Source organism: Artibeus jamaicensis, unplaced genomic scaffold (assembly GCF_021234435.1).
Source record: "Artibeus jamaicensis isolate MK-2021 breed Jamaican fruit bat unplaced genomic scaffold, CSHL_Jam_final scaffold_847, whole genome shotgun sequence".
NCBI classification, from domain to species: Eukaryota; Metazoa; Chordata; class Mammalia; order Chiroptera; family Phyllostomidae; genus Artibeus; species Artibeus jamaicensis.
Window position 1 is genome coordinate 22,355,648 of NW_026522057.1, and position 25,455 is coordinate 22,381,102.

General features: G+C 42.0%; 1 protein-coding gene across 2 annotated transcripts in view; it reads left to right on the forward strand.

Moving 5' to 3' along the window:
• The window catches only part of FBXO42 (F-box protein 42), a 90,248-nt gene that overhangs the window by 59,928 nt on the left and 4,865 nt on the right, over positions 1–25,455 (forward strand). For both annotated transcript variants that reach the window (XM_037146083.2, XM_037146084.2), the window contains 5 exons: positions 21,141–21,294; positions 21,664–21,774; positions 23,395–23,491; positions 23,965–24,021; positions 24,872–24,988. In XM_037146083.2, the coding sequence (XP_037001978.2) occupies positions 21,141–21,294; positions 21,664–21,774; positions 23,395–23,491; positions 23,965–24,021; positions 24,872–24,988 (536 nt within the window). The remainder of the gene's footprint in view (positions 1–21,140; positions 21,295–21,663; positions 21,775–23,394; positions 23,492–23,964; positions 24,022–24,871; positions 24,989–25,455) is intronic.

The window sequence follows — 25,455 nt, forward strand, 5'->3', positions numbered from 1 at the left end:
TCCAACATCTGAATTGTAAGGGTGCCAAAAGGAAATGAGGAAGGGCAATAAATTGAAAACTTACTTGAAAACATAATGAAAGAAAACTTCCTCAACCTGGTGCAGGAAATAGACATGCAAGTCCAGGAAGCTCAGAGAGTCCCAAAGAAGTTGGACACCAGGAGGAACACACCAAGGCACAGCATAATTACATTACCCAAGATTAAATATAAGGAGAGAATCTTTCCTTTTTAAGTGTTTTTTGAAGTTTTGGGTGTGTTTTTTTTTAAGATTTTATTTTTAGAGAGAGAGTAAGGGAAGCAGAAATAGAGAGAAACATCATTGTGTGGTTGCCTGTCATGCATCCCCTACTGGGGACCTGGCCCACAACCCAGGCATGTGCCCTGACTGGAATCGAAACTGGTGACCCTTTGGTTCACAGGCCAGCATGCAATCCACTGAGCCACACCAGTCAGGGCATAAGGAGAGAATCTTAAAAGCAGCAAGAGAAAAGGATAGAGTTACTTATAAAAAGGTCCCATAAGACTATCAGATGATTTCCATAAGACTCAGCTAGAAAGACATATTCAAAGTCATAAAAAGCAAGGACCTACATCGAAGACTACTCTATCCAGCAAAGCTATCATTTGAAATGGAGGGGTAGATAAAATGCTTCCCAGCCCTAGCTGGTGTGGGTCAGTGGATTGAGCACTGGACTGCGAACCAAAGGGTTGCAGGTTCAATTCCCAGTCAGGGCACATGGTTGCAGGCCAGGTCCCCAGTATGGGGCATGCAAGAGGCAACTACACATTGATGATTCTCTCCCTCTTTTTCTCCTTTCCTTCCCCTCTCTCTAAAATAAATAAATAAAGCCTTAAAAAAGTTACTTCCCAGATAAGGTAAAGTTAAAGGAGTTCATCATCACCAAGCCCTTATTATGTGAAATGTTAAAGGGACTTATCTAAGAAAAAGATGACAGATGATCAAAACTATGAGCAATAAAATGACAACAAACTCAAAACAATCAACAGCTGAACCTAAAAACAAAAACAAACTAAGCAGACAACTAGGACAGGAACAGAATCACAGAAGTAGAGATCACGTAAAGGGTTATCATTGGGGAGGAGGAGGGAAGAGAATGGGGGAAAAGGTACAGGGAATAAGAAACATCATTGGTAGGTACAGAATAGACAGGGGTGGTGAAGAATAGTATAGGAAATGGAAAAGCCAAAGAACTTACATGTATGAACATGAACTAAGGTGGGGGAATGATGGAAGGAGAGGAGGTGCAGAGTGAAAGGGGATAAAGGGGAAGAAAAAAAGGGACAACTGTAACAGCATAATCAATAAAATATACATAAAAAATAAAAGTATTAGAAAGGGGAACAAGTGTTAATCTTTTTTAAAAATTTAAGAGTTAGTGCTATTTTAGGGCCCTCAGATTTTTGTACTTTGGATAGTTTCCTTTTCTAGCCCTTTGCCCCCTGTTGCACTTAGTGAAATATTGATTAACATTCAGAGTCACGGATTCTAAAATGTGGAGAGTCTTTTCAGTCTGTACATCCTATTACCACTGCACTTGGTATCCAGGCCCCAGAGCAGCTTTGATTGTTCAGTTGCAAAATACTTACACTGCTTTTTTCCATTTTGTAGCTAAACTTCATGCCTGTGATAACCTGGCCTGTGTGTTACTCTGTCTCGTAGAAGTGCAGCTCTGGCTTTGGGACCTTCATCATCTGTTACTGCTTTGCTTATTTTTCGTTATCTCTCCCTGTAAGATGGACATGGGTGTTTTTAAAAAACCACTGAGTTTTTAGACTGTTTTAAAGTTTCCAAGGTAGAAAATATCAGAGAAATAACTGACTTGATAATTCAGATTGTACAAAGAATATGAATTTTTAAAACTACAATGTTAGACTGTTCCCTTTTATAAAATCATGTCAGTTCCTGAATGTTTAAAGTAGTTTTCTAACGAAGTATGTCAAAGAATCTAGTTGCTGCATCACCAATTGCTGTACTCTACAGTTACAGTCTAGTTTTAGAGAGGGGGAAGTCTTAGCTTTTTGAAATGTCTACTTTAAAAAAAAAAAGCAAGCATTCAGTAGTTTTAATAAACAACCCCTGAGAGTCTTGGTTAGGCGGGAATCCCACGGGAAGACTGCCCGAGGCGGTGTTTCTGTATGCCGTCACGAGTGTCGGCCAAAATCACTCCCTAACTGGGACCTGGGTGAGTGTTTCTGAGCAAGACACAGTTGTTATGTTTGATGTGCCTGAGCCACCCACCCGTTTTAGTGTGTGGAGGTGGACAGGTTGGTGGGTGGCTGGGGGAGGGTGCTACCCACCACCCTTTGGTGCCCACTTTGAAGTCGTCTTCTAGCATTTGAGTATTTGCCAGTGATGAGCAATAGCTTTAACAGTTTGTAGTCTTCAGAAGTGGGGCTGTCTGGGGAAGAGCATCAGACAAGCAGTGGGAGAGTGTGGGTTGGGAGAGTCTCGACAGATGATGCTACTGCACCAGGTACCCTTTACATGTGTGTTTGGTTACAGTGAGAGGGGAGCATTCTCATTTTGGCTGGGTTCTTGCTTAGTCAGCTCAAGCTGCCATGACAAAATGAGTCGGTTGGTTTAAACAACAGGAATTTCTCAATTCTGGAAGCTAGGCATCTTGAGATCAGGATGCTGGTGAGAGCTCTGTTCTTGAGCTGCTTTCTTGCTCTGTCCTGCATGGAAGAGAGATAGAGTTCTGGTGTTTCTTCCTCCTCTTCTTCCCTATAGGAGCACTGATCCCATCATAAGGACTCCCCCTGGTGACTTCATCGAAACCTTATTATTTCCTGAAGGCCTGTCTCCAGATGCTATCACACTGGGGTTGGGGCTTCCACATGTGAATTTTGAGGAGATACAGTTTGGTCCACAGCAGTTGGAATTGATGCGATTTGCCAATGAAACCTTGTCTTTAGTTCCTTTTGGAATCTCAGAGGTGCTCCATCTGGAGGGAGCTCTGTGGTGATGAGTGTTGGAATGAATGACAGCTCTTATAGCCAAGAGACCTATAGCTGGCGCTGCTCAGACATTTCCAAAGAGACACCCTGTATACTGGCTGTTGTGGTCCCTACCTTCATGGAGCTCTTGGTAGTGGGGAAGAAACAAAAAAACAAGTCAGTAACTTGTTAGAAAGTATGAAGGAAACAAACAAGGAATGAGATACAGAGTAAGAGGGGTAGTTACTTTAGACAGGAACTTTTTTTACTGAGATCTGAAGGATGAAGAGTGGAGAAGTGAGAACGGCATGTGCAAAGACCCTGGGGCAGCAAAGAATAGGACTTTTGGAGGACCCAAAAGCAGGCCCTCGTGGACACAGCACGATGAGCGTGGGGTAGAGCGGTGTACACGGAGACGTCTCACTTGCAAACCCAGTTATGTGAAAATTCGAGGTTTCAAGCAGAGGAGTGTTATGACCCAGTTTACATTTTATTTTATTGATTTCTTATAAAATTTTTTAATATTTTATGTATTTATTTTTAGAGGAAGGGAGAAAGACAGGGAGAGAAACATTGATATGTGAGAGAAAAAACGATCAGTTGCCTCTCACACACCCCAACTGGGGACCAGGCCTGCAACCCAGGTGTGCGCCCTGACTGGGAATCAAACCTATGACCTTATGCTTTGCTGGACGACACTAAACCAGCTGAGCCATACCAGTCAGGATGACCCAACTTACAGTTTAAAGAATACTTTTGCTGCTATGTAGGAAGGGGGTTGAAGAAAGCAAGAAAATAAAAGAGAACAGGTAGGAGGCTATCAAAATAGTATAGGTGAGAGCCTGATGGCTTGGACTAGAGTGCTGGTAGTAGAGATACAGAGAAATGGATGAATTTGAGCTGCATTTTTATGTTAGATTGATGGGACTTCCTGATGGGTTGGATAGGGGAAGGTGAGAGGATCAAACAGGCTGACTTACACTTCAGGTTCGTGCAGCTTTGTAGACAGTGGGGCTGTTTGCTGAAGTGGAGAATAAATACTTGGGAGAAGTTTTGTTTTTAAATATTTTAAACTTTTAAGTGGTGGTGTTAAGTCATTAATTCTTATGAGAGTTTGACATTTATTGCAAAACAGATGGCTTCACTTCCTATAAATGACAGCACAGTCTTTCCTTTAGTTCAGTTAATTCTTCCCTTGTCTTTCATTTGTTCATGCAGCACATATTTATGGATTGCCTGTTCTGTGCCTGAAACTGTTTCAGTTGCTGGGGACACATAGCCTAACAAAACAGACAAAAATCCCACTTAATTCAAATGAAGGAAGACAGATATGAAAAAGGACAAATGCATAACATAGTATGTTAGAGGGTGATTAATGCTGTTGAATCAAAACTATAGTATGGTAAGGGGGGGTCAGGATTGAGGGGTTTATACCTAGGGTGATCAGGGTAGACCACCCTAGGTATAATGTCACAGGGAAGGTGACGTTAGAACAAAGACCTGATGGGTACAAGAAGTGAACCATGGGGATACTTAGGAAAGGACATTCCAAATGGGGAGAATAACCAGTGCAAAGGGACAGTCAAGGGGTAATGAGGAATTGACTGGGACAGAGCAAACAAAAGCAAATGTACTAGGAGAGGAGGTTGGATAAATAATGGAGGGAAGGGTATCATAAATGTAAGCCTTTCTGGACCAGAAAGGTCTTTACATTGTTATATTTTTTGAGTGAATGGCTGGTCATTTAGGTTACTGAAAAGACTGTGTAAAGAGGGCAAGTGTGGAAATGACCAATTAAGAAGTTGCAGTAATCTAGGTGAGGAATGAGAGAGGATGGTAACTTGGACTAGGGTGTTAAGAGAAAAATAAAAACTGCATGGATTGGCCCTGGCTGGTGTGGCTCAGTGGATTGAGCACCAGCCTGCGAATCAAAGGGTCATGGGTTTGATTCCCAGACAGGGCACATGCCTGGGTTGCAGGCTAGGTTCCCGGTGTGGGGCATGTGAGAGGCAACCACACATTGATGTTTCCCTCCCTCTCTTTTTCCCTTCCTTGTCCTAAATAAAATCTTAAAAAAATTTTTTTAAATAATAAATTAAAAAAGAGAACCTGGATGAATTGGATAGAGCCCATGGGATTTGCCCATGGTTTAGATATGGAGTATGAAAGAGAAAGAGACAAGTCAAGGGTGGCTCTAAGAGTTTTTAGCCTGGGTGTTTCCCTGGAGTTGCCATTAACTGAGATGGGTAAGTCTGTAGAGGGGTGGTCAAGGTTGGCAAAGTACAGCAGAGATGAGAAATTCGGTTTGAAACCTGTCAAGTTCGAAATGTCTATTAGGACATCCAGGTGGAGATGTATGTGTCTGAAGTTCAGGGAAGACATGTAAGTTAGACATTTGTCTAGATGGCCAAGTGGGAGTTATTGTTATCTGGATGGATTTAAAGCCATGAGACTGGATGAGTTTACCAAGGGAGTGAGTGAAGAAGAGGCTAAGTGTGGGAGATTCCAGCATTTGGAGATCAGGGAGGAGAAGGGGAAATAGCAAAAGACTAGAGGAGGAGCACCAAAGAGGCAGGAAGACACCAGGAGAATGTGGCATCTTGGAAGCTACCATACTTGAAAGTGTTTCCTGGCAAGGAGGACATAATCAGCCATGTCTGGCAGGAGGTCAGGTCATATGAGCACTGAGAGCTGACCTTGAATTTTATTTTTATTTTTTAAAAGATTTTTAGTTGTTTATTTTTAGAGAGGGGAAGGGAGGCTGAAAGAGAGGGAGAGGAACATTGATGTGTGGTTGCCTCTCATGCATCCCCCACCAGGGACCCAGCCTGCAACCCAGGCATGCACCTTAGACTGGGAGTTGAACCAGCGACCCTTCAACTCACAGGCCAGCACTCAATCCACTGAGCCACACCAGCCAGGGCACGACCTTGAATTTTAAAAGAATTTAAATTCAAGAGTGTTTTTGATGAGTTGTAAGGATGAAAGGCTATTTGGAATGGTTTTAAGACAATGGGAAAACAGGAGTTAAAGACAGTAAGTATACACGATACATTTTTCTTTAAGATTTTATTTATTTATCTTTAGAGGGGAAGGGAAGGAGAGAGGGAGAGAAATATCAATGTATGGTTGCCTCTTGTGTGTCCCCTGCTGGGAACTGGACTTCAGCTAAGGCACGTGCCCTGACTGGGAATCGAACCGTGTTTGTTTGGTTCCCAGGCCCACGCTCAATCCACTGGGCTACACCAGCCAGGGCCACAATGCATTTTTTTAAAGAGTTTTGCTATGGAGGAGAGCTGAGAAATGAGGGGCTGTAGAGATGGATGTAGGATTAGTAGGTTTTGTTTTGTTTTTATTTTTTAAATATTTATTTATTTACTTTTTAGAGAGAGGAGAAGGGAGGGAGAAAGAGAGGAAGAGAAACATCTGGTGTGCAGCTGCCTTTTGTGTGCCCCCCAGTGGGGACCCAGCCCACAACCCAAGCATGTGCCCTGACCAGAAATCAAACCGGCGACCCCCCTGGTTCACAGGCCAGTGCTCAATCCACTGAACCACATAAGCCAAGGGCTGTTTTGTTTGGTTTTAAGATGGCAGATTTTATAACATTTATGTGCTGATGGGAATGATCTTCTCGAGGGGGGAATTGATTTGGATCGAGAGGAAGAATTGTTAGGGCCGTGTTCTCGAGGCTGGGCAGAATCTCCTATACCTACCAGTGGAGAGGTTGGCCTCAGGTAGAGACACTGACTGTTGATCCAAAGGAACGAGGAAGGAATGTATCATTGCTGATACTGGTGAATGGCTAAATTTGGGAACTGGTGGCAGTTCTTTACTGATCGCTTTATCACTTGGAGAAAAAAATGTGGGTGGGACAGAACAGAAACGGTTGGAAATCCTGGCAAGTGGTTATGAATGTACAGTTGTGTACATTATAGTCTTTGCCAGGTGTTTCTAGGAAGTTGAGTGTTTCCCTCTGGTATTATATATCAGGGTAACACCCTAGTTCTTAATCACAGTTAGCTTGACTCAGCCTGTGGTCATTTCCCAAAGCACATGAACAGTTCTTGGGATAGGTACGGCAAAAGACTAATGTTTAAACCACTGTTTCTACGGTGCCCTTTATTCAGACCGAGGCTGATTTTGGCATCTGTTTAATATGTAATATCATCATAAGTCGTAGCCTTTTTTGGTAACTTAATCAAAATAGACGTTTTCAAAACTTCTTAAATATTAGCCCACCCTGTTTCAGTTAGGAGAGTGTATAAATGTTGGGGGAGAGTCTGTTGATGTTAGGTAAAGATTTAAAGCTCAGCCTGTCATCTCGGTTAACTAGTGCTAGAGCACTGTTGATTTTCCCACTGCATTCTCCCCATAGATTCTTCTTTCCCAAGGATTTTTTTCTTTCCAGTTTCTTCTCTTTCAGTCACACACGCAGTTCCAAGTGATGACTTGTGGTTCAGGCCCTTTGTTTTAGGAAAAAGCACTCAAGGACAGAGACGTACAAACTAGTTGCCTGGGCTAAGCTTGGCGTCGCCACTCCTGGCCTGCTTTGTCTCTGAACCTAATCACTTCTGCATTCTCTCGGCCTCCATTTCCTTCTTTGTAAAATGGAAGAGACAAGACCACTGTTCTAAAACCCACATAGCAGACCACCTTTTTCCAAGTCACCAGGAAACTTAAAATATGCGGGGGGCAGGGTAGGTGGGCAAAAGTAGGTTTACAGTTGTTAGTATGGAAAACAGTACAAGAGTAAATAATAATACAAGAATAAACTCTGTGTTTCATGTACTTGGAACAGTAAACCTACTTTTGCCCCGCCCTGTAGATTCCTTGGCTTCATAGCAGACTTGCTCACCTAATCTCAGGGGATTGGGGACAGCATAGTGTATCTGTATTTTTTTTAAAAAGAGAAAATGTCCCAGTTGACTCTAAACCTAGCTAAATTTGGAAGTCCTGGACTTCTACAAAATTTTTTCTTTCTTTGTAAAAAATTTTATTTATTTATTTTTAGAGAGGGGGGAAGGGAGGAAGAAAGAGAGGGAGAGAAACATCTATGTGCTCATTCAGTTGCCTCTCACACACCCCCAACCAGGGACTCAGCCCACAACCCAGGCGTGTACCTGACTGGGAATCGAACTGGTGACCTTTTGTTTTGGTTCAGAGGCTGGCACTCAATTCACTGAGCCACACCATCCAGGGCTTCTTGTTTTCTTACTGTACAGTCTGTGACTTCACTGTGTTATCACAGTCTGTTAGGTGGGTGTATAATATGCTAAACTGGACTCCTTAACCATTGTTAAGGAGGAAGGATGGCTGCTGTGTGCAGTCTTAGTTGTTTCTTTCCCCTAGTCAGTCAGGAGCAGCCTGCTGTCCCAGGAAATGCACGTGGACAGGGTTTGGAGGGTGGGGTGTTGTTCGCCCTGATTCTCCGTACATATTATCTAACCTTCAAACCAACCCAGTTAGGTTGGCATTACTATTATATCTATTTTACAGAAGGAAAAACTAAAGCTCAGAGAATCACCTAGTAATTTGAGATTACACAAGCAATGAGTGATGGTATAGCATTTGAAACCCAAGATTTTGTCCCTAGAGTCTGTATTTTTTCTGCTGTGCCATGCTATGAGTAGTTTTATTTTTTTCTGTAATTATTTCATTTGTCAACTTTTAAATAGACTTTTATTTTAGAATACAACAGAGAGATTCCATCTGTCCTACCTCCAGTTTTCCCTGTTTTAATATCTAGTCATAATAGTGCATTTGTGGCCTAGTGGATTGAGCATGGGCTACAAACCAAAGGGTCACTGGTTCGATGCCCAGTCAGGGCACATGCCTGGGTTGCAGGCCAGGTCCCCAGTGGGGGCTACATTAAAGGCAACCGCACATTGATACTTCTTTCCCTCTTTTTCTCTCTCCCTTACCCTCTCTCTAAAAGTAAATAAAAAAATTAAAAAATGGTGCATTTGTGAAGTTAATGAACCAATATTGATGTATTATTATTTTATTATTATGTTTTTATTCTTAGGGGAAAGGAGGAAGAAAGACGGAGAAAACCGTCTGTGTGTGGTTGCCTCTTGCATGCCCCCTACTGGGGACCTGGCCCACAACCCAGGGATATGCCCTAGACTGGGAATTGAACCAGTGACCGTTGGTTCAAAGGCTGGAACTCAGTCCACTGAACCCCACCAGTCAGGGCCTGGTGCAATATTATTAATTAAAATCCATACTTTATTTAGATTTCTTATGTATGTATGTATGTATTGTCAGTAGAGAGGTCTTTTTTGTTGTTGTCGTTGTTCTACTCATCATGTCATGAATTCATAGACAATGGGCTCCCACAGCTCAGGTTCCTTTCCATTGGTTCTCACAAAGTGCGCTGCTCTGGGTGGAGCAAGCGGACGCTTCAGCTGAACCCTGGTACCTTTCTCTTTGGTGTCCTTTTTTCTGATCCTTTTCCTTTACACGTTTCAGGAAGCTATCTCATCTCTTAGAGTGCTTAATATGCTCCATCCGTACATTAATTCTCGTGGCAGGAATCTTGCCCTTAACCTGTTCACAACAGTCCCCACTACCTGCTGGGTGACATTATAGACTCCCAGCTCTGCCGTGGTCATGTTTGTGGGCCATTCCTTTTTGCACAGTCCCTGTTCCCTTGATGTCTGTAGCATCGCCTTTTTTGTACATTCACAAGTCCGTGGCCAAAGGAGCAACTCCATGTTTTCTAAGGGGCCTAGAGGACATTTATAGCGGGTGGCTCTCCTCTTTCCCTTTGTGTTAAGTCATTTTGGCAAATTACTGGAAAATGGCAGTTTCGGCCAAAAAGACGCCTTATTATTTTTTTTAATATGATGTCTTTTTCTGTTCCAAGATCCCATGCAGGATACGTTACATTTAGTCTTCATGTCTCCTTAGTTTTCCTCTCGGCTGTGATAGTAGCTCAGACTTCTTATTTGATGATCGTGGCAGTTTTAAGGCGTGTTGTCAGGTATTTTGTGGACCGTCATTCAGTTTGGGTTTGTCTGACATTTTTCTTGTTGTTCGACTGGAGTTATGGGCTTGGGGGAGAAAGACCACAGAGAGAAAGTGCCCTTCTTTTCACATCATGTCCAGGGTATGTACTTACTGTCAACGTGATTTTTCGCTATTGATGTTAACCTTGATCACCTGGCTGAGATAGTGCCTATTGTAGATTTTTCCGCTTTAAGATTATTTCCCCCTCCTTTTAAAATTATTTTCTATAGTTTTTTCTTTCTCTTTCTGTGATTTTTTTGTTTATTTGTAGTTGCCCTTGTTTCTTAACATTTCATTGAATTTGGGGGAATAACTAAGTTCTTGGCTATTACTCTACTAACAGAGTCAGGAAAGGATAATGAACAGAGAGGTATGTCATTTGAAGGAAACTTCACAGCTTAAAGAATTTTTAAATATTGACATGACTTGCCTTTTAAAATTTTTTTGTGGGGAGCAGGATACTGAAGACCACATATCTCTTTTATTATTACCTAACACAATCAAGATCTTTCTAGCTATCCAGAATCAGAAGCTCTATTGGGAATAATTTTGTTCCTTCAAGACTACCCCCTAGAAGAATCATATCTTCCAGAATCACTGAGTCATCCTTCAGAAAAGCTAGATCAGGTTTGGAGTCGGGCAGGAAAAAGAAAAAAGTGTTGGGCATAGTGGGTGTCTGGAGGAAAGCCAGGATAACCCTTATCAGCTGGAATGTGCTAGATCTGTCCAGAAATAACTGCCCACAGCAATTAAGGAGTACAGTCCAGTATTGTCAAGTGTAAATGCTGCCTTACAAACATTGCACATAGGGCTCTTGGATTCATGGATGACGCTTTCTGTTCCGTGTCTAGTACAGGGGTGTCAGACTCATTTTCACCTGGGGCTGCATCAGCCTCGAGGTTGCCTTCAAAGGGCTGCATGTAATTTAGGGCTGTATAAATGTAACTACTCCTTAACTAGGGGCAAGGAGCTCTGCGTTTGTCCCTTTGAAGGCAACCGTGAGACTGATGTGGCCCCTGGTGAAAAAGAGTTTGACGTCCTGCTCTAGTATAAAAAAAAGCTTAGTCTTAGATTCTCTGCTGCCCTTTCCCAATCCTATGGAAGTGTCAAAACAAATAAGAAGTCTGGAACTGTTACCTGGCACCAGGTGTAACTAAAACAGCTGACTGGAGAGTCTGTTCTGGAAAACATCACCCAGTTCTTCCCTTGGCTTAGGTCCCAGGTGTCAGCGCTGACATTGCAATAGCTGGATGTGGAATTGTTTTGCATTTAAGCACTTTATACATTTTTAAAAATTACCATTGTATGCAATACATTATAAGAATGCCAGGTTTGTAGAGATGCAGGGGAAGTGGATGCTCATCAGTTGGTCCATGTAACAAGAGGACACACTCGCCTGTCCAGTGCACCGCAAGCTTCTATTCTCTGTCCTAAGAACAGAGCATTGAGTTCACTGTTTTAATATCTTCTTTGTGAATGCGAAGGCCAATTCTACCTTATGGATCTTTTCTTGATTACCAAACGTATTGATTACCAAAATGTATTAAAATCTGACCTTAGCTTTTTCTCTCCCATGCTGAAAATCCAGCATTCTTTAACTTTTATTTATTTGGTCCAAGTCACAAGGCTTTTCTGTCCTTTCTTAAAATCCTTTAAACCTTTTATTTCAGATAGAAATCCAGAGTGTCACTGAGAATAAGCAGTGGCTTTCCTTAGAATTTTGAGCTTTCGTATCTGCACATTTTGTAATCTTGTCTGCCTGCCATCTTGACAAGCAGTGTTTGGTCGCTTGTCCACCAAGCAGCAGAAATACAGACTGAGTAATACTTGATTACTCTCCAGCACCCAAGGTCCCCCTGACTGCACTTTGTGTTTCATGACTCCAGTAAACTCCATTTCATCCGATGCAGCTCCAATGCATTCTAGATGTATTGACTTTATTTTATATTCTGAATGGAATTGCAGAAGTCTACTCCTGTGTGGGGGAATGCGAACGATATTATCCTTGAGTCCTTTCTAACCTCCACTTACCCATACATGACTGTTCGTGTCCGGAACACTCAGCAGTGCCGTGTACCTGCTTGTGCCCCCTGTGCACCTTGGTTTCTGTTCTTTCTAGAATCAGGGTCAGGCCCATTTCTCAAGTTGTTTAGCTCGTGATTTGAGGAGAGATTGTGAAGAAGCTACAGAGCACTCTTCCTAGGTGGTTGAGAATTGTGATTGATCATTTATTAACTTAAAACTATTGATCAACTTGAATGCTGGGAGACTATCTTTTCAAATCTCAGCAGCTACCTCTTTTTTGTAGCTGAGATTTGTAGCTCCTTTGGGAGATGAACTCTTGAACTACGCTTAATTGGTTATATTTTCCAAACAAATAGTGCCTTGATGATTTCCTCTTTTTCTCAGCTCTCTCTGGAAGTGATCTTGAGTTTTTATGGACTTTATGAGTCACGGATTTTATGTTTGTTGTGTTGGTTTTTACACTGTGCTCTTTTTGCCTTCTCTCCCATTTTAGTAAGCTTTCTGAAATCCCACGGCCCAATCTTAAAATGTTTCTTGCTGTTTGATTTACATATATGAGTTACAGGGTGGTTGCATTTTAAGTTAGTAATGTGTTCTTGAAGACCTCACATAATGAATTTCAGTTCTGACAATGGGTTGCCAATATTTCTGTTTACTGTTGAAATTAGTAGGTGCCGTGTGACAACAGTGTAAATAGGGTTTACATTTCACTCTACCCGCTTTGGTACTAGCCATTCTTTTCTTCTTAACAGTACCTTATTAAGACATAATTTACATGTAGTAAAATGAACAAATCTTAGGTGCACAACTTGAAGACATTTTTATGTACGTGCACAGCCATGTGGTCATCACCTAGATCGAGATACAAAATACTTGTGTCACCTCAGATGTTTCCTTAACTCCTTTCTGTTAATACCACTCCCAACAGAGGAAACTATTCTTCTGCCTTCTAACAGAGTTTTTTGTGATTCTTGGGTTTTGTTCTGGTTTTAGTTGTTTTGTTTTGTTTTGTTTTGTTTTTGAGATGCATCCATGTGGTTGCATCTATCAGTAGTTTATTCCTTTTTATTGCTGTTTAAATGTTCTGTAATGTGAATATACCACTTTTTCTTTGCCCCATTCTCCTGTTGATGGATATTTGGATTATTTCCACTTTGAATATAGTTGCACTCAATATTCTTAAGTTTGTGGGCATAAGCACTCATTTCTTTTTCTTTTTGAACTTTAATTCTGTTTATTAGCTATTTAAAAGGTTTTGATGCAACCTTTATAAATTTTTTTTATCTTTATCCGAGGACATGCTTATTGATTTTAGAGAGAGGGAGTGAAAGGGAGTGAGAGAGGGAAAGAAACATCAGTTGGTTGCCTGTTGTATGTGTCTTTAGCTGGGACTAAATCCGTAACGTAGGCTTGTGCCCTGACCAGGAATTGAATCTGCAACCTCTCAATTTACGGGATGAAACTCCAGCCAATTGAGCTACACTGGCCAGGGCATAAGCACTCATTTCTTACTTAAGACTTATCAACTTGAAGAAATATTCTAGACATAGTAAGTATGCCAGAGATTTCTCTATTCACTTAGTCCTGCTCTAAATAGGAAGATTTGATGATATAACTATTACAGAGGTTTGAGGAGGAAAAACCACTTGGCTAATTAAATGAAAGGTGCAACTCATCATTTAAGGACTGTATGGCCTAAAGTGATGAGAGGAATATGATGTGATAGGGAGGGAGGCTAGTCAGTAATACCATTGAGAGCATGGGTTTTGTGCCAGGCAAACACAGGCTTGCATCCAGATCTCTGGTGCTTCATAATGGGGGGCCCTTAGAGAAGTTACTTAACATCTCATTTGTACCACCTTTATCGTAGATGATAATACCTACCTTTCATATTTTTTGTTTAGATTACCCATACAATATAATACTCAGATGGAGAGGGGGTGTGGAAGCTAAGGAGTGGGCATTGGTTATAAGTTATCCTCTAGCTCCTGAAGTGTGAAAAGTGACTGCATTCATTCCTTTGTTTATTCATCTTCACGCCTTCGTTTATTGAGTGTTTATGCCTAGTGCTGTTCTAGGTACTACAGACACAGGTGTGAACAAGAAGCAAGGTATACTAGGGGAAGACAGACGATAAACAAATAAACCAATGCAAAGAAAATATAAAGAAATAAGAAAATAACTGGTAATACAAGAGAGTAGTAGATGGGGTGTTTAAGTTATAAAATACATACAGACCCAGGATTTACATATATATACATGGATAGATTTTTTTAAGAAAATCTGATTTATGAGGAGAAAAGTAGCAATTAGGATTCTATTCAGTTTATTATAATTTATTTATAAGGCTGATTATTTTTATAAAGACAGTGTATTTGATGAAAATAACTACGAAGTATTTGAATCTCCATCTACATTTTCTTGTTTTTCTGAAAGGAAGGCACCCAGAGCCCAGACACCATTTACATACACTAATTTCTGTAGAAGGCACAGGATGTTACTGAAGCGGCTAAATTCTTTGTTGTATCAGCTTCTTCCAGATGCACGACCCGGTCCTGGTTACTCTTCCTGAGATGGTGATTTCTCCTCTAGCCGTATGTGGTCCAGGAACAACCCGATCTGTGGTGGTCTCAGGGGATGTGGATGAGAGCAGAGCCAGTGGGTTCCCCTAGGAAAGGAAGGGATCCTTCCTGTTTATGAATAAAGTTCAGATCCTGGGATTTTTCCAGAATACATGCTTTTCTAAGGTGGATGCACATTCTCTCCTGTTGAAGAGAAGAGTGGAAAAATTTGCAGAGCTCGAATCTGGGTAAACTTTAATACTCTGGGGGAGAGAATAAATAAGATTACCCCATATTTCAGTTTGGCGCTCTCCTACCTGACTAGGATTGTCCTATTTTGACACCAGGCCAGAAACTTTATGACTAGCAACATTGTTTTCACTTTTAAACAGAGCCACTTAAAAGAGAACCCCCCCCCACACACACACACATACACCATTAGAACTGCAATTAACAAATTTATCAGATTAAACTGAGACTCTGGACCTCCTCTCCTTCCCCAGAAATTGAATCAAAAGACTAATTGAAATGGTAACAAGGAACTATTACAGGTTTTCATATTGTTAATTTTTAGCTGATAAGTGCTACCCTATTTATCAGATGGTCTTTCATGTGGGGTTTGTTTAGAAGTGAAAACAATGCCAATAGGGAATTTCTTTTATTTCTGCCTGTGGCACATATAGTTAGACAGGATCTAAAAGTTTCTCATGCCCCATTACAAAAGTTCCTGTTGTTTTGGATGTACTGTAAATGACCTAAGGACTGATGTTTACAAAGATGTGGGTATAATTTTAATAATAAAAATGTGTGCCCTGAAGCCTGGGATCCAGACAAGCTTTGTCTGATGTCAGTGAGTTGTTTTGATATCAAGCTTTAACTTTCTGGCCGTGTTGCATTGAGGAATAAACTAAAAATAAAAGGAGTGGAGGGCGGGGGACGCCTAAAGAGTGTTTGACCTTTCCCCTGCTGAAAGGCCCACTGCTGGGTGGCCTTTCGGCAGTGAGAATGAGATTAACCGGAGCCAGTCCTCATACCAACTCATGAGGGATCTGTAACCATTTGGCTTCCGTGGATTGGTTCAGTTCGGTAAGCTTTTTCATGAAGAATAGTTCCGATCCTCTAGCATAGTACCATATTCTGCCATGTATAACGTGCTCCTGTGCGTAATGTGCACCTATGTTTTTGTGTGTTATAAATGGGATCATTATACCCATGGTACGTAATCATTATACCCATGTATAATGCACATCTTTATTTTTCCCTCAAGAAAATAGGGCTAAAAAGTGCACATTATACAAGGCAGAATATGGTACGTATAATCTTATTGGGAGACTCCAATCTTATTGGGATAATTGCAGCACAGTGTGCTAAGTGCTGATTGAGGTAGATAGAGGTTGTCTCCTCCCCATCAACCCTCCTTCCGAATGGGGAGAGATGTCGCTGGCAGTAATCTGGAAAAAAGCCATGCTGTGCAGATAATTTAGTTCTTTCTGAGTTCAGTACTATGTCCTCGGTGACTAACTTAAAATCCTGATTTTAAACTGAGTTAAAGAGCATACTTGGCTAGACCCAAGTCGTAGAAAGCAGGAGTTTTGGGGTTCTGCAGTGACTTTGCCAAAGAATAACTTTGTTGGCCTCCTACTTTCCTTTTTTAAATAAGCATTATAGCTCAAGCTGGGGAGCTCAGGCAGGTACAGCATCGTCCTTATACCCTAAGCCTGTGGGTTCTGATCCCCAGTCAAGGCACGTACAAGAATCAACCAATGAATGCATAATAAGTAGAACAACAAATTGATATCTCATCTCTCTCTCTCCCCCCCTTCTCTTCATCTCTCTCCCCCTAAAATCAGTCAATCAATAAAAAATAAGATAAGCATTGTAGTTTTGTATCCTCTGTGGACTTCCACCTAAATGCAGACTTACTGTAATTATCCACCACATTGATATTAAAATGGAAATATTTTCGTCATCAGAAGAGAAATTGACATCTGCTCCGGACAGAACTCCTGGCAGCCTACTTTGGAGACCATTCTGAATAGTTTTTACTATTCAGAATAGTTGTCTAGGTGTTTACAGCCCAAGAGGGTTTTTTATACTCATGAATTATGAAGCGTTCTTGGCTCCTTATTCCTCAAATTATAAACTGTGAAACATGCTTTTCTTGTTCCCATTACAAAATATTGCCTATAAAATTAAAACAGTTTAGATATGTAAGCAGTTAAATTATAACTCCAGTAGTTTGAAGAAAAACTAAAAGGGTCTCTTGCCTCCTAAGTTGTGAGTGCCAACCTGTGCTCTTGGGCCCTGGAGGTTTTCTGATTCAGATGCTAATGTGGCGTTCTGGGAAATGCCTTTCCAAATTATTCTCCCGACCTCTGAACTCCTGCTGTCATGGTCAGTTTCTTCACACACCACCATCATGACAGCTCTGTCTAGCCGGATGCTTGATCAGCTTCCTAAGACCCAGCTTGGGTCCTATCAGCAAAATATCTTCCCCCCACACTCCTCTCCCATGTACACACCAACTCAAGACTCCTTACCACCACAGAAAATTACCCACACCAAAGAAACTGTGAGTTAGGGTTGTTGGTTAATCTGGTCTCTCTGGTCTCATTTTGCCCTCAAGGCCAGTTTTGTATGGGAAGGACTGGTGAACCGCGTGGACAGTGAATAGTGCCTTTCATGGGCCTCTCCCGAGAAAGCGAATGCGTGTGACGGTTGTGAGTGCGAAATGGAGAGCGGGTCTGAAACACGCTACCATTACTCAGTCTCTGATGTCCCCTTTGCCGTCACAATTATAAAGTAATTTGAAAGCATTCAGGGAAAAAATTGTAACTGCCAGTTAAGCAGTAAGTCTGTGCCCCCTTTAAAAGGCAAATCACACACAAAAACATTCTGGAATTTCATGAGCGAAGTGGAAATGTTTTTGTTTAGTGCTTTTCTTCTGGATTCATTAGCATGCTAATGACAGTTAAATTTTTTATGTTCATAGTTTTCTTATTTTCAAACTTTACCTCTTATAAGGCCCTAATTCCTAGTTTTAGACTTTTCTATTTTCAAAGTCATGGAGAATAATTATTAGCAAGTCACTTATGTCATAATTATTATGTTTGTCACTTAGGTCACAGCAAAAGTGACAAATCACGGAGGAACATGATTAAATTAACTTTCAGTATGACCCTGCTTAGTTATGGAGAGATTTAAGATACTGACATTAAAATGATTTGCCTGAAAGCCAGTAGGTGGAACAAATTTTAAAATTTATTTTGCAGAGTGTATGTTCAGTGATTCGTAGGTGAGAACAACTAGGGAAATGTTTGTATATTGAAAATGTTAAAAGTAGTTTCTTTCAGTCCCTCTTTGATCGAAGCATTTGTCAAGGAAAACTGACCTTGGATCTTTGTCCTTTAATATCAAAATGAAGAGTCCCAAAGTCTAGATCCCAAAATCAGTCACCTGTGAGCTTGTTAGAAATGCACCTTCTCCTTCCTCACCCCTTCCTGCTAAATACGGAACTCAGAAGCGGCCCCTCCCCCGAATGTGTTGTGACAAGAACTACAGCTGTATGGGGGGGATGTGGGGGAGGGCGAAGTGTTGGAAAGGAGACTTGACTCGGGAGCGAACATACAAGGCAGTGTACAGGCAACGTGTTGTAGAATTGTACACCCAAAACCTACATAATTTTGTTAACTAATGTTACCCCAATAAATTCAGTAAAAAAATAAATCAACCTTGAAAAAACTACAGCTGTAGGGGAATGGTAACTATTATTTATAACACCTTAATAATAAACTAATATTAATCAATAATCATAGTCTGGAAATGTAAAAATAATTTTTAGTCTCACATAAAATACAGGCACCCTGATGAAAACAGGTTCCTGTTTTATCTTGTATCAAACAATTGAGCTACTCTTCCAGCCCTAGGTTCTCCATGAATAGAAACTGCAGTTGTGGGAAAGTGGCATAGAAACCAGACCAGACCAGAGTTAGGAATTGCTTCACTGTTTTTACTGTCTTTGCAAAAGTAAACAAGAATGCCTTGTAATTCTACCACTGTCTTTCACATGTGAAACTTTCTTCTGATTCATAGGAACCTTGGGAAACACCTGAGCCAATTAGCAGTTTTGGGGATGCTGGTTCTGTGCATAGGCGCCTATCTGATCGTCCCGTTTCCCACAGCTGCCTTTTTGGCTTGTGCCTTGTTTTGCATTTGCTCCGTTGATCATATCTGCTGCGTGATTAGGCAGCCTTCAGTGTGTCTGGGGAATGAAGCCTGAGAGGAGAGCATTGGCTCTGGGGGGAAGGGCTCGAGTGACATGGTGTCCAGCTTTGATGCAGGGCGCATTTTGTCCTGTGGTGCTCGGTGGGAAGCTGCATGGGAGCGACACCCTTTCTTGTCCACATTTGTGGTGCAACGGTGTTCAGACCGTGTCTAGAGGCCCAGTGATCTCATTATTTTGAAGGCAGGCCAAGAAGTGTCCTAATGAGTGTAAAACCTTCATTTGTAAGTTTTATGGAGGGAAGGGTAGTTATTTCATGCGTCACCAGGCTGACAATGGGTCTCTGCACTGTGGAGGATCTGGGGTCCTCAGAGTGCTCCCAGCTCTTCACGCTGCAGGACGTGAGGTTTTACTGAGGGCAGTTCCAGGTCTGAATCCCCTTGTCTGATGACAGGTGGCCATGGGGGCATTTTAAAGAAAGTTTATTGGTAAGAAACATTTAAATAGCTTGCTTTTCTTAGAACTTTAAAATAATGAATAAAGATATGTAATTTGGACAGGACTTCTCTTGTTTTTCTCAAAATTTTAGTAAAGATTTATTGCTTGCTTTCCAGAACTCCGCTTTCTATTTTATAGACCCTTGGTCTGCTTCACTCTGTACGATTGATTTTAAAAGCCAGGATTTTCAGTGTCTGAAATCCAAATCCAAATTTCAGTCTGGAAGGTTTTTAAATGATTAGTCTGGTGAAGTCTATTGCATATTTTATTTGCTTTTCCCAGCATTTCCACCATACTTATGAGTTCCAAGGTAAGAACAAGAACTTGAAGCTTTCTGTGCCATATCACAAATTAAATCATCTTTGGGTACACTCACATTTTAACTAGATTGCTACATTTAGTTAGATTTTCTAGTGGGGCTAAGGGTCTTCCTCCTAGGAAGGCAAAAGTTTTTAACTAGTAATCTGAAGTTCTGTGGACTACAGATCTTGAAGACCCCTAGTCATGATTTCCAAGGGAGGGGGTGAGGGCCACAAGAACTGGCTGACCCGAGAGCCACACTACTAGGCAAGGTTGGTTTCTGCGGTGACGTTCTTGCTGGTTTGATGTCTGTTCTCTGAAGAAACTGTTCAGAATAGCGGGTGCCGCAAAATGCTCTTAGATGCTCACACTGTGTTCTGAAGACTCTTCTCAGTAAGTCATGTGAAATTACTCTTAAATTGGCTCTCAGGGAAGACAGTTCTCTGCTTCACCTTTTCAACCTCAAGACTTTGTAATGGACACCATTAAAGCAGCCTGAGTAGGACTTTCAAACCACGTTCCCATAATCCCTTGCGGAAGGGGGAAGCCAAGTGGTCCACCTAAATTGGAACACCTCAGCTGCTGTCAGGTCAATATGTTGTACTATTGCAATTCCTTCTGCTTAAGATTTCCTTTGAAAAATGGGTCCTGCACCCTTAATAACAGCAGCAACGAATTCTTTTTAATAGTTCAGTATTTACTGACCCTGGATATTGGTCCCGAGCAGACTAAAGGTGGCACGTAGAGTAAGGGATTGAGAGAAATGGCGATTGTTGTTTCAGAAACCAAAAGCTCTGCAAATTATGCTCCTGTGGAACATTTGTCATTCCTAAAGTGTCCCAGCATAAGCCAAATTTCTGTTGTTTCAAAATTCATTCAACATAGCTCAGAGGTCCAGCCTGGAGGGTTTAGTAGCCACTCTTGGTATGAAGGGTTGCAGTTTCATTGGAATGCCTTTACATCGGGCCTTGAAAGTCTGCTCCCATGGGTGCTAGTGAGGCCCATAGCTAAGGTCATTGTGTTAACATTTCATTTATAGGAGAAACGAGAACTGCATTCTGCCTCCTTTTTTGCCTGTGTTTGGTAGCAGTTATTTCTAAGTGGCATCCAGGTATCTAGCCTCTATACATACTCCTCCCTGGATCCCTTAAATTCTTCCTTTGTACTCTCTATTAAGCTTTTTAAAGGGATGGGCAAGAGAGGCCGACATTTATTGAGCACCTTCTATGTGCCAGGCTCTGTGCTAGGTGCTTTGAATGTATTTAACATGCGAAACAGCCTAATGAGCTATGCATTCTCATCCCTAATTTCAGGTGAGCAAAACCAAGTCTGGAGAGGCTAAGGAACTTTCTTCTAACTCAGGTTTCGCTGTTTTAATGATAAAAGATGTATGAACTGGTGATGGTTTTCTTTCAGACCTATAAACCCAGTTTTGTTCTCCCCGTTTTTCTTATGCTTTGTGGTATTTGGTCACTCTTCCATGGAAAGGTAACCTACAGATGACCCACTTGTGGCTTGTCATAGACCTTGAATCCTAACTGTGTTGTTACTGGCTTCTCCCAGGGTCTTATCCTTCCCCCAAAGCTGGAGCTACTCTGGTCGTGTACAAGGACCTGCTGGTGCTGTTTGGTGGCTGGACTCGGCCAAGCCCTTATCCCCTACACCAGCCGGAGAGATTCTTTGATGAAATACACACTTACTCACCCTCTAAAAACTGGTAAGCCACAAAGATCTTTTCAGTCAGGAATAAAACATGTTAAATGAGTGGATTTCCTTGTCTTCTTTTGTGTTCAGAAATGTCCTTGAGAATTTGGTGAAAACTATGGACTCTTTTCCCAGAAAAAACAATTGACATATGCACATATTTTTGCCTACAGCTTCAGAGGGTTTCCAGGACCCCCTTAAAACCTAAAGTTAACAACTCTTATTCCAAAGAGAAAAAGTGGGAGAGATACATTGCTCTTCCAAGAACTATGAACGAGCCAGTTGAAGAACAGGGATCTCTTCAGTTTTGGCTACTAATTCCCAGAGTGCCATGGGTCCAGATGGCTCCTGACTTCTCGGCTTCCTCCTGACTTTATATTAGGTGGAACTGCATTGTGACAACCCATGGGCCGCCTCCCATGGCCGGCCATTCCTCCTGTGTGATAGAGGATAAAATGATTGTCTTTGGTGGTTCCTTGGGATCTCGGCAAATGTAAGTATATCTGGCTTGCTGCCTGTCGTCCTGAAGGTAAGTAGTCCTGGGAATGACAGGTCAGAAAAGTGGACTGGTCAGGGCCAGTGTTCCTGAACACGTCTCGAATTAATCTAGTTAGTCATCTGACCTTGGCATTCCAACTTTTCATCCCCTAGTCATGTACCAGTAAAGTTAGGAAACTTGCTCCATAGAATCAGGGCTGTGCAGTCACTTTTTGTTTGGTGTGGTTCTCTTCAGTGGGATCAAATTCTAAAGGAACCTCCATCTTGTCTGCTTCTACCTGTGTCTGCGGAAGGTCCCCTTCCAAGAAACAGTACTTTTTCTTGCTCTCCTCTGTGACCCAGTTTGTGCCCTTTGGGGCCTTAGAGAAGGAGAGAGGTCAATTAACAGGACAGGTGGAAATGGTTCACTCTCCAAATGGACTGGGCTGGGGGAGTGGGTAGGAGCAAGAAAACTGTGTCAGATCTGACACACTTCTGTTAGGCTGTTCTTCATATGCACTGTCCTCTCCACCTCTGGCCACAGCCGACCAGCTCAGGCCAGAGTCCAGAGCCAGAGTCCTCCATCTGAACCACTGTGTATTTGATTTGGCAGTGTGAGCTCTCCTCCAGGTGAGGGGGTTCAGGGCTTAAGGTATCAGAGCCCTTACTGCTGTGTTCCAGTGTGTGAATAAATGACTTTACAGAGCGGACCATAAAGCAGAGACTGCCATCTAGGAGTCTGTCCTTGCCACACTCGTCCCTTGGTGGGTGGAGAGGACAGTTTGTCCTTGATGAAACCACAGCTGTCATTAGCCATGGTGAATTACTTTTTGTAGCCAGAATCGGTAAATCATTCTATTCTGCCTTTTGAATAATTTTTCTTCTTCCTTCTGGTTTTGCTTTTGAAAAACTGTACCTTAGCCCTGGTCAGTTCGTTCAATTGGTTATCCTGATATGCCAAGGTTGCAGATTCAATACCACCACCACCCCGACCCCAGTCCAGGCACATACAAGAATCAACCAATGAAGGCATAAATAAGCAAAACAACAAATTGATTTTTCTTTCTCTCCCTCCCTCTTTCTTTCTAAAATCAATAAATTTTTAAAAAGAAAGACTATATGTTGGCCAGTAGCTGTTTCCTGCTGTCATCTATTAACTCTTTAGGTATTAGTGTGTGACAACAGACAGGACTCACACAAGCAAGGCTGTATGGGTCAATGGAAAGAACAAAGGTCTGATGGTCTAGAGATGGGTTCCAAGGGAAGAAGCAGAAGAAAAATACAGTTCAGCCCCACTGTGTGGCTTGGTGGACTGAGTGCCAGCCTGTGAATCACAGGATCGCTGGTTCTATTCCCAGTCAGGGCACATGCCTGGGTTGTAGGCTAGGTCCCTGGTTGGGAGTGCACGAGAGGCAACCACACATTGATGTTTCTCTCCCTCTCTTTCACCTTCCCTTCCACTCTTTCTAAAGACAAATTAATAAAATCTTTTAAAAAGAAAAAGTATATAGTTTTAAGTGCTAATTATGAGCATGGCACTTTACGGGGCATCTTTATAAGTGTGACGTCATTTATATCAGCTCTTGTGGTCCCCAGTAGCTCCCACTTCCTTCATTCTTATGTCCTTATCTTACAGGAGCAATGATGTCTGGGTCCTTGACCTCGAGCAGTGGGCGTGGTCCAAGCCAAACATCTCAGGCCCCAGTCCTCATCCTCGAGGTGGCCAGTCTCAGGTGCTCAGGAATTAAAATAACTATTCAGCAAGCACTGTAGCATCTTTTAGTTAGGGCGGGAGAGGGAGGAGGGAGTCAGGTAAGATGCTGACATGCATAAGCCAAAAGAAAATTTGTCATTACCTTTTCTGATATTTGCTTTTCAACTTCTAATGGGTTACATATATTTTTAGTGGTTTTATATTATGCCTCTCCTCAAAGCATTTACTTTTCTGTTTTATAAGAGAACCCTGCATTTTACGTGGTTGGCACTCTCATGTTAATATATGATCAACAAAGAATATTTCCATTCAGGTGAATTATCAGTTTGTTCACAGGGACCAAAACTGACATGGGAGAATACAGAGCTTATTATGGTAACTAGAAGTAAGACTCTCACTTAGGAGGTGGGTAGGCTGTTTTCATGTATGGCTAAAGCATAGGTCAGATACTGTATCTTTATGGTTGTATTTTAAACTTCTTTCTGTCCCCAGATTGTCATAGACGATGCAACTATATTAATCCTTGGAGGGTGTGGCGGTCCCAACGCCGTGAGTATGGCTGCTGCGGCATTCCCGTGCGTGTGCTCTGAGTGTTCACACTTGCTTCCCTTCTCGTCTCCCAAGACTTTCTGTGGCACTTTCATTGAGAGTACCTTTTCCCTTTGGGTATATATATAGTCTCTGTATTTTCTGGGGTTTTTTTTGGGGGGGGTAAGGAGTTCTTTTAATCAGAAACATTCATCTCTTGAATATTCCTATCTGTATTTTTTTTCCACTCCCACTTCCTCTTTAGGCTGTAAGGTTTGCTGCTATCATTCTTTTCAAGGAGGAAGGGGACATAAAAGCAGGTTCAGCTTGGACTGGTGGGACTCAGTGGGTTGGGCATTGTCCCCCAAACCGAAAGGTCTTTCAATTCCCAGTCAGGGCACATGCCTGGGTTGCCAGTTTGGCCCTTGGTTGGGGGTGTGCCAGGGGCAGCAGGTTGATGTTTCTCTCATACGTCAGTGTTTCTCTCCCCCTTTCTCCCTCCCTTCCCCTTGCTTTAAAAATAAGTAAATGAAATCTTTAAAAAAAAATACTGGTTCAGAAACTTATGGAGACATATTATCAACTTCCCTCTCTCTCTCTCTCTCTCACACACACACACACACACACAAAAGCACAGGCAAAATTCAAAAACACTTGAAATTGATTCATGGGTCACCAGCACAAATTTTTGTGCCAATGATAATATATGGATGAGCACAGGCCCAGATGGAAGAGTAGTGAAGGTTTTGCTCTTCCTCCTGGAAGAGCCCATACACTCTCGAGACCGGTAGACGGTCTTGAGACTTCAGGTCTGTGTGTGCTGTGTGATAGGAACCACACCTGAGCCCTGCTGTTGGTCCCTCTCTTACAGCTGTTCAAGGATGCCTGGTTGTTGCACATGCACTCGAGTCCCTGGGCCTGGCAGCCACTCAAGGTAGAAAATGAAGATCACGGGGCCCCAGAGCTGTGGTGCCATCCAGCTTGCCGGGTAAGTGGGGAACTGACGGGCCAGCAGGAGGAGAGGTCCCAGAATGTAAAACCAAGTTAACTTGTCAGATTTATGAGCAAATCTGTATGGAAAATAAGACATCTGGATGTCACAAAATAGGTAGATCTTAACCATAGCTCCTTGGGAGTTTCTCACATTGTGAATCACTAGAAGAAAAAACTTAGTGGGCCCCCCTCATCCTTTAAGTCCCAGCTTTAAGCATCTCTTTGTCTACAGAATTTTCTCCAGGATCCCCTAAGGATCCCCCAAACAAAAACTGATTCCTTCCTCCACTGTACCCTTGTTCTGTACACATAATTCTAATGCCAGCACAGGTCACGTTATAGCAACAAATGGCTCCCATGTCTGTCTGCCGTTCTGACCTGGAAAGCAGACTATGTTACTTTCATCTCTGCATCTCAGGTACTGGCAAAATGCCTGGTGTATCCCAGATGCTCGTGATAAAA